Source organism: Herpailurus yagouaroundi, unplaced genomic scaffold (assembly GCF_014898765.1).
Source record: "Herpailurus yagouaroundi ecotype Mexico unplaced genomic scaffold, PumYag 67493, whole genome shotgun sequence".
Taxonomy (NCBI): Eukaryota; Metazoa; Chordata; class Mammalia; order Carnivora; family Felidae; genus Herpailurus; species Herpailurus yagouaroundi.
In genome coordinates this window covers 251,712-260,011 of record NW_024420301.1, presented here as the reverse complement: position 1 = coordinate 260,011, position 8,300 = coordinate 251,712, and the positions used below count along the sequence as shown (strand labels likewise).

At 62.3% G+C, this 8,300-nt stretch overlaps 1 protein-coding gene across 1 annotated transcript; it reads left to right on the top strand.

Annotated features, from left to right (window-relative positions):
- On the top strand, positions 1-6,571 carry FAM50A (family with sequence similarity 50 member A). Its single transcript, XM_040467396.1, has 13 exons — positions 1-105; positions 1,319-1,403; positions 1,508-1,607; positions 1,795-1,940; positions 4,372-4,448; positions 4,562-4,628; positions 4,770-4,831; positions 5,146-5,222; positions 5,605-5,659; positions 5,849-5,897; positions 5,997-6,067; positions 6,151-6,261; positions 6,392-6,571. Exons 1-13 carry the CDS (start codon positions 76-78, stop codon positions 6,398-6,400), a joined length of 939 nt encoding a protein of 312 aa, XP_040323330.1. The 5' UTR covers positions 1-75; the 3' UTR covers positions 6,401-6,571.
- Positions 6,572-8,300: the final 1,729 nt, after the last annotated feature.

The following is an 8,300-nucleotide window of genomic DNA, read 5'->3' as shown; positions in this document are numbered from 1 at the left end:
CAGTACAAGGGCGCCGCGAGCGAGGCGGGCCGCGCCATGCACCTGGTGCAGTAGCGGGAGAAGCAGCGCGAGCAGATGGAGCAGATGAAGCAACGGATTGCCGAGGTGCGGGCCCGGCCGGGGCCTCTTGGAGCACGCGCGCCGCCCGCCGCCCCGGCCCTCTGGGGCCCCGCGAGACCCTGGGCGGCGGATGCAGAGCGCAGGCGGCGAGCCGGGGCCGGCCCCTTGCTCCCGCACCTCCAGCAAAATGTAGAAACGATCTGGCGACAGTCTGCTCATCTGTAAAATGGGCCCAGGAGGCGGAGACGAGCTAGCTTGTGACAAGCTCCCAACAGGAGGGAGCCGTAGTCGTGGCTCCGTTGGTGGCATTAGGGCTCCCCTCGCGTACACAGAGCGTCCTCGCCCTGGCCCCTCGGCCCTGAGAACGAGGCCTCTGCCCTGATCCCATGGATGCCAGGGAAGTCAGGCCCCACAGGCCGTGGCGCATCCACAGGCCACCGAGGCTCATTCCAGAGCCCTTTGCACCGTGACAGAGGCAGAGTCCAGCGTCCGGGGTGCTAGTGGTTCACTAAGGGCTTTAATGAGTGGTCGGTGGCGGCGGGCTGGCAGGAAAAAGGATTCCTCTGCTTGGGCCTTTTGGGGAGACTCGTCTGCAGAGCGGGGACCCGGGGTGAGAGGGGAGAGCAGGCTGCGTTGGGTACTGTGGATGCCAGGCCCAGGGAGACAGCTGTGCGCCGGGGCCTGGCGCGGCCTCGCTTCACGCTGGTGCCCAAGCCCTGCGGTCTTGGTGCGGGCTCTTCAGCCCGTGGAGTGGCATTTCTCTGCTGGCCACCTGCGTTGGAGGCCACCAGCCAGAGAACGGCCTGTGTGGTACCGAGTGGGGTGGGGCTGGCCTGGAGCGAGGTCTCATGGGAAGCTGTTGGCAACATCTAGAGCCCCTTGGCCACTCTTCACTCTCTCCTGTCACCTCTCGGCTTGGGTCCCCAGACCTTCAGCTTAAAGGCTGGGTATGAAAAACACCCAAGGCAGGTAGGGCCTGTGACCCCAGGGCCACTGAGGGAACTCTGGTCCCCAGCAGGAGACATGGAGGGGCCGGATCAGCACACAGGTCGCAGGGAGCCACTTCATTTGGCTCCCTCAGCACTGGAAGGGCCCTTCATAGCCCTGTGGAACCTCCCATTGATCGAGGAAAGGGGACATGTCTTTCCCAGGGTCACATTATCGTGAGCCCAGCGGCAGATCTGGGGTTAGAGCCCAGCTCCCCGCTTTCCCGGTGGGGTGGTGGGGGGCCCTCACTGCTGTCCTCCCTCTGCCACAGGAGAACATAATGAAATCTAACATTGACAAGAAGTTCTCTGCGCACTACGACGCCGTGGAGGCGGAGCTCAAGTCCAGCACCGTCGGTGAGCGAAGCGCACACCCCCCCCCCACACCTCCGGATCCAGAGCCCTGCTGCTTCCCCGCGCTGGGCCACCCACCCTTATCCTCGCCTCTCCTCACCTCGTAGGTCTCGTGACCCTGAATGACATGAAGGCCAAGCAAGAGGCGCTGGTGAAGGAGAGGGAGAAGCAGCTGGCCAAGAAAGAGCAGTCGAAGGAGCTGCAATTGTGGGTCCTGACATCTCAGCCGGCAGCCCCCCCTCCCCGCCCCGGCCCCAACGTATAGCTAGTGCTTGGGGGTGGGCCGGGCGCTTCCTGCCCCGTGAGAGTGGGCCTGCCTGTCTGCAGGCAGCTCTGGGCTAGGGAAGGGGCCTCAGGGTGGGGACGTCGCGCATGGTGTGCTGTGCCTTGGTAGGAAGCTGGAGAAGCTACGAGAGAAGGAGCGCAAGAAGGAGGCCAAGCGGAAGATCTCCAGCCTGTCCTTCACTCTGGAGGAAGAGGAGGAGGCAGGTGACGAGGATGAGGAGGTGGCTGCGTATGAGGAGGAGCTGGAGAGGGAAGGTAAGGCTGGCTCTGGGAAGCCAGGCCATAGCAGAGGAAGCATATCCGTTACCCCGTCTCGACGGCCTGCTCCGTCGTGGTCCTGAACCTCACACATCGGGTGGGAGAGAGAGCGGCCGTGGGGCTTGCCTCCAGGGGCAGAGTGAGTCAGGGCCTGGCGTGTGGCCGCTAGGCAGGGCTGTGGGCTCTTTGGTGCAAGACGCCGATGCTTGATCAGGAAGTCTTCAGAAGCTGCCCTTCGTAAGTGCCCATGAAGGATGGACCGAGGAGGGGAGAGGATGGCCTTGGGGCAGCCCAGCAGAACCTTCTGCGACGATGGAGACGTTCTGCTCTGTGCTGCTAGCTGGCCACTGAGCACGTGGCTTGCGTAACTGACGCCGAGTGTCCGTTGTTTGATTCATTTCAGTGTAAACTGATACAGCCACAGACATTCAGGACCTCAGTAGAGGTCTCAGCCGAGGGACCAGGGGGTGGCAGGGACAACTCGGGAAGGCTGGGGAGCAAGGATGAAACCAGCATGGGGGGCCCGTGTGCCACGTACCTGTTCTGAGCCAGCGCCGAGGCAGACAGATAGAGGCAGGGCGCCTTTCCTCTCCTTGGAGTCACATGGGTGAGCGCACTCCCTCTGAAGGGCCCGGGTCCAGCCCAGGGCGGGGAGAGCGTCTCACGGTGGGAACAGGTGAGCCGGGCCTTTAGAGCGAGGGGACTTCCACGAGCAACCAGAGGTGAGGCGTGGAGGGATGTATTGCGTCCAGAATGAATGTGGCCGGCAGCAGAGCCAGCGGGAACGGACACAGTTGAGGACGTGGCAGGGCTTCCCGGCGGGAGGGATCTGAGGCGGGGGATGGTACCTCACGGCGTTGCCGCGGCCCCGTATGGTGGCTTCAAGAGGACCGGCTGACGCGGTAAGGAGAGAGAGCCCGAGCCTCCTGGGTTTCCCTGTGTTCACGAGCCACAGTCAAACATGCTGAAGAGAAACCAGTGAAGGTAACTGTAGTCCCGTTTAGTAATTTTGTTTCTTTCTTTATTTATTTTGAGAGACAGAGGTAGAGAGCAGGGGAGGGGCGGAGAGGTCGGGGGAGAGAGAGAATCCCAAGCAGACTCCGCGCCGCCAGCGTGGAGCCTGACACGGGGCTTGAACCCACGAACCGTGAGATCATGACCTGAGCCAAAGTCAAGTGCCGGATACTCAACCGACTGAGCCCCCTGGGCGCCCCAGTGCTGTTTCGTAATATAAGTGTTGAGTAGCATTCGATACTGTGTATCTTCGCGGCAGGGAGCACTGTGGTGGACGGCGCGGATCTGGGGGGAGGCCGTGAAGCTCAGTGTGTGTCACTGGGGCTTTGTGAGTGAGCACTTCCTTCCCCACAGTGGTTTTGTGTGGGGGGCCCGGCGATGAGGCACTGGCGTGGGATTCTTCTCTGGGTGATGCTGACGTGCAGCCGGGCTCCGGAACCGTGCTCCTAGGAGCCTGTAAGACCCTTTCAGGGGGTCTGCGAGGTCAAAAACACTTCCATAAGCGCGGCAAAGCCTGCTCGGCCTTTTTCATCCTCCTTCTCTCTTGAGCGTGTGGTGTGGAGCTTTGCAGAGGCCACGTGACATGTGATGATGTCATCACTCCAACAGCTAACAGAACGTGGGCTTTCCCATTTCCGGGTCTTCACTGTTTCTCAGGCTTAATTTCAAATTCGGTGACTACCCAGAGCTACAGCCCCCCAGAGGCGAGAGCTCTCCGGGGTCCTCGGTAACTTATAAGGAAGAGGGTTCGGGGTGCTGACACCAGCAAGTTGTAGTTCCTTCGTGTCTGAATTAGGGAAACTGAGTCCCAGAGTCCAAGATGTTGACGAGCCTGGCCTGAGCCCTAGCGGGGCTTCTCCTTCCCTCTTCCCCTCCGGCCCCAGTGTTAGTCGTCGTGGGACTTTGGGCTTCAGTGTCCTTATCTGGGAACAAGGAGCGCCACACCCCTTTGGGGCCGTCGTGAGGGCTAGGTGATACATCAGGTGTGGGCCCATGATGAGCACGGCTCCCGGTGCGGAGCGGGTCCTCCGCAAGCATCCACCCTTCTGAGGATGCCCCGTCCCTCCGTACAGAGGGCCCTTTGCTCCCTCACACAGCACCGATGCCTGAGGTCCCCTGAGGCGCCTGAGGTCGCAGCTGATGGGCTGTGAACACAGTCCCCGAACTCCTGTCCAGCTGCTGGCAGTGGAGAGCGAGGCGGAGGCCTCTTGGCAAAGGTGCTTTTTGGGTCTCCATAGTGCTGTGGACGAGACAGTGCCGGCCACTGTGACTGGGAACCCACGGTGGTGCCACGGCGCTCTGGGCAGCCTCCAAGGAGGTGGTGTTTGAGCTGAGGCTGCAGAGACAGAGGGCCAGGGTGCCCTGGCAGTGGGGCCCGTCATGCAGCCGACTGCCCTGTTTCCTTTTGCTCCAGAGATCACTGCAAAGAAGAGGAAATTGGGGAAGAACCCAGATGTGGACACGAGCTTCCTGCCCGACCGAGACCGTGAGGTAAGAGTGGCCTGCTCCCTGGCTCGGGCAGGGGCTTTTTCTCAGGGAGTGGGGTCCTGCTCGCCCCCCGAACAGCCCTGGGCACCCCCTCCTTCATCCCCCTCCTCTCCCAGGAAGAGGAGAACCGGCTCCGGGAAGAGCTGCGGCAGGAGTGGGAGGCCAAGCAGGAGAAGATCAAGAGTGAGTGCCTGCCGCGTGGGGTGCTGGGGGTGGGCTGCCTCTCCCGCCGACAGTTGTCGGGGCAGAGGCCTCAGGTCCCAGGAACTTGCAGGGGGCAGGGACGTCTGCGTCTGGAGGCCAAAAGGCAATTCTGCTTTGTAGGTGAGGAGATCGAAATCACCTTCAGTTACTGGGATGGCTCCGGGCACCGGCGGACGGTCAAGGTGGGTGGTGGGAAGCACGCACAGCCCCCTCCCTGGCCCCCCCCCCACCAGGGCCCAGCCTCCCTCGGGTTCAGTGGGAAGGAGCTTTCAGTCCTGACTTCAGAATTTCACAGGCCCTTTCCTGTGGGAGGACCCCGGGGAGCCTGGAGGGGCAGGGAAAAGGGCCTGTCCCTCGTGGGGAGTAGCCTGGGGCTCCTAGGTCCCCAGCAGGGACCTCTGGGCCACTGCCTTCTTAAGAGCTCTTCTCCAGGCTTCTGTCTTGTGTTACCAACCCCTTGCTCTTGTGGATGCTCGTTCCCGGGCCGCTCCTCCAGATGAAAAAGGGCAACACGATGCAGCAATTCCTGCAGAAGGCCCTTGAAATCCTGCGCAAAGACTTCAGCGAGCTCAGGTGCGCGTGAGCTCAGGAGCACGCACAGCACGTGTGTATGCTTGCGCATCTGGAGCGCAGGGTCCCAGGTGCCGGAGCCCCAAAGTCTGGCTGCTGCTCCTTGGGTGGGAAGGTGGCATGCTGGGCACTGTGTTCCTGAGCCAGAGGGTCAGGTTTCTTTTCCGTTCGTGTCACCGGGGACAGCTTAGGTGGGGGTATCTGTTTTGGTTCTTTAGCGCCGAGGCGTAGGGTGGCGGGTGCCCATCCTGGGCCTGCCAGACCTTGCAGCCTGCCACAAAGCATTCTGGGTTGCCACCGGGACCACTGCCTCCCAGCTCCGGTGCCGGGGTTTCCTTGGGTGGCTGCTCCCGGGCGCCCACAGCCTCGTGCCTTTCTCCCTCAGGTCAGCGGGGGTGGAGCAGCTCATGTACATCAAGGAGGACCTGATCATCCCCCACGTGAGGCCCTTCTCTTCCCTGCAGCTGGGGGCGGGGCAGCCGGGCGGGGCCGTGGACTGTGGGGTGCCTCGGGGCTTCTCGAGAGGGCACCTTGCTCCAGCCTGGCCCTCTCGCTCGGGCCGGCGGGTGGGCTGCGGGGGGGGGGGGGTGGGGGGTGGCTCGTCAACCACGGCTCTGTCGCCTTCACAGCACCACAGCTTCTATGACTTCATTGTCACCAAGGCCCGAGGGAAGAGTGGTAAGTGTGCCCGGCCCGGCCCCCTGCCTTTGAGTTCTCTCCTGTGTGGCAGGGTGGCAGCGTGACCCTGACCTTGGGATGGCTGCTGCTTCCCTGCAGGGCCGCTCTTTAATTTCGACGTTCACGATGACGTGCGGCTGCTCAGTGACGCAACCGTGGAGAAGGATGAGGTGTGGAGGGGGAGGAAGAGCGGAGGGACGGGGTGCCCGCCCTCCCCCCCAATAGCCTTGAACGGCCCTTCTCCCCGCCTCAGTCACACGCGGGCAAGGTGGTGCTGCGGAGCTGGTACGAAAAGAACAAGCACATCTTCCCTGCCAGCCGCTGGGAGCCCTACGACCCCGAGAAAAAGTGGGACAAGTACACGGTGAGCGGCACCGGGCCGGGAAGGCTGGGCGGGGGTCGGGCTGTGCGGGCCATTAGAGGATGGAAGGCCAAGGCCTTCTGGCCCCTGCTCCGCTCCACCTCCCTCTTCTGTGCTCTTGTGCTCACACCAGATCCGGTGAATGTCGCCGCGCCTCCGACCCCCTCTGCCCCCTTCCCGGGGCCTCCGGACTCCGGGCGCTGCCCCCCCACCGTCCCGGCCCTGACGTGAAGGGCCGGCTGGCCCCTGCCCCTGCCATTGTCATTTACTGCCTTTTTCTTTTACAGTAAATAAACACGTGTCCGAGTCGGAACACCTCCGTTGTGTTTTGTTTTAAACATTTTCCGAAGGAAAATTCACCATTTTGACCATTTGAAAGTGTCCAATTCAGGGGTATTTAGTCCATTCACAGTGTTGGGCAACAATCACCTCTGCCTACTTCCAGAACATTTCTGCCATCCCTCGAGGAGACCCCGTGCCCATGCACAGTCCCTCCCCCAGTCCCTGGTACCCCCTTGTCTACTTTCTGTCCACATGGGTTTCCCTCTTCTGGAAGTTTCACATAAGTGGAATCATACAGTATTTCTGGCCTTTGTGTCTGGTGAGAAAGTGTGTATCTGGTGCGGGTGGGGGTGGGAAGGTGGAAGAGGAATGTGAGTCTGTGGGGGGGGAGAAGGCGGCATCTGCAACCCACTGGGGCCTGGGCAGACCCAGCAGTCCTTGCGGCCAACCCGCACTCCCCAGGGCACCTACATGGCATTGTGGTTCCTTATTGTGGGTGGGAGGGGTGTCCCCCCCAGGCGCGTGGGTCCCTCTGTGCCTCGTAGCTCCCCGTTCCACAGGGGACGTGACCGGCCTGTGGCTCCCAGCGCCCTCCGTCCCTACCAGGGCTCTGCAGACACCCCTTGGCCCCCTGGTGCCGCTCCCTTCCCGGCATCTCTTCCCGTCCTCACGTGGGAAGGCGGCCGTGGGTGCTGTTACACGCGGGCTCAGCCAGCCCTGCTCGCACCGCCATCACGGTCCCAAGGGGACAAATCTGGTTTGGGGGTGGGTGCCCCTATTCCCCCCCCCCCACCTTGGCAGCCAGATCCCCCAGTTCCCCTTGGGTAAGCTGAGGCAGGCGGTCCCGTTCCGGGAGGCTGAGGAAGGCAATCTGACCAGTCCCGGCTTCCATTCTTCCCCTTGCCTGAGGCAGAGCAGAGGGAACGGGGCGGCCCCAGGGCTGGTAGAGGGCATCCAGGCTCTGGGTCTGGCCCCGCCTCCTTGGCAGATGCACAGATCCGACTGTGGGGGGACTTCCCGGGGTACAGAGGCTCCTGTGCCCTCCTCCCACGGGCTGGGCCCCGAGTTCTGTTCGGATGCAACATGGGAGGGGGGGGTCCTGGAGCAGAGCCATCTGGGGTCATTTGCAGGAGGGAGGAAGGCAGCCTGGGCCAGAGCACCTCGGGGCACAGCAGGGAGTGGGTGGCCAAGCCTGACCCTAGGTCCTGGACATGGGGGACAAGTGTGAGGACGTCAATGGGGCCTTTTGTTTGGCACTGGGAACCCTGGACAGGGGATCGTCCGGCCTCTGCACCAAACCCTTCGTGCTGTCTCTGAAAAGGAAAGGGAGCCCCTGTTAGCCAGCTTACCCAATGGAAATGGTTTCCAAGGGAACCGCCTTCAGGGGGCCCATAGCTTCTGGAAAATAAACTCCTTGGGCCCAATCTTGGGTCCTGGCAGGAAAGGACCTGGAGGTTGGGTGGGGGTGGGTCAGGGAGGGAGTCTTTTGGGGGTCAGGATTGACAGGCCAGTGGGACTGTAAGGGAAGGAGACCCACTTCCCCATAACCAATGAAGGGACAGAAAAGGCTGTGCCATAGTTGGGGGTGGGGTCTCAGGGAGGAGCCCCTTGTCCTAAGTAAGGGCGTCAGATGCTCTTCCTGGCTGCTGGCACTGGGCATCTGGCCTCACGCTTGGCTGGCACAGGCCAGAGTTCCTGTGAGGAGGGGGACTGCACGGCCTTCCTCTTGGGACCTTGGACCCACAGGAATGTGGAGCTCA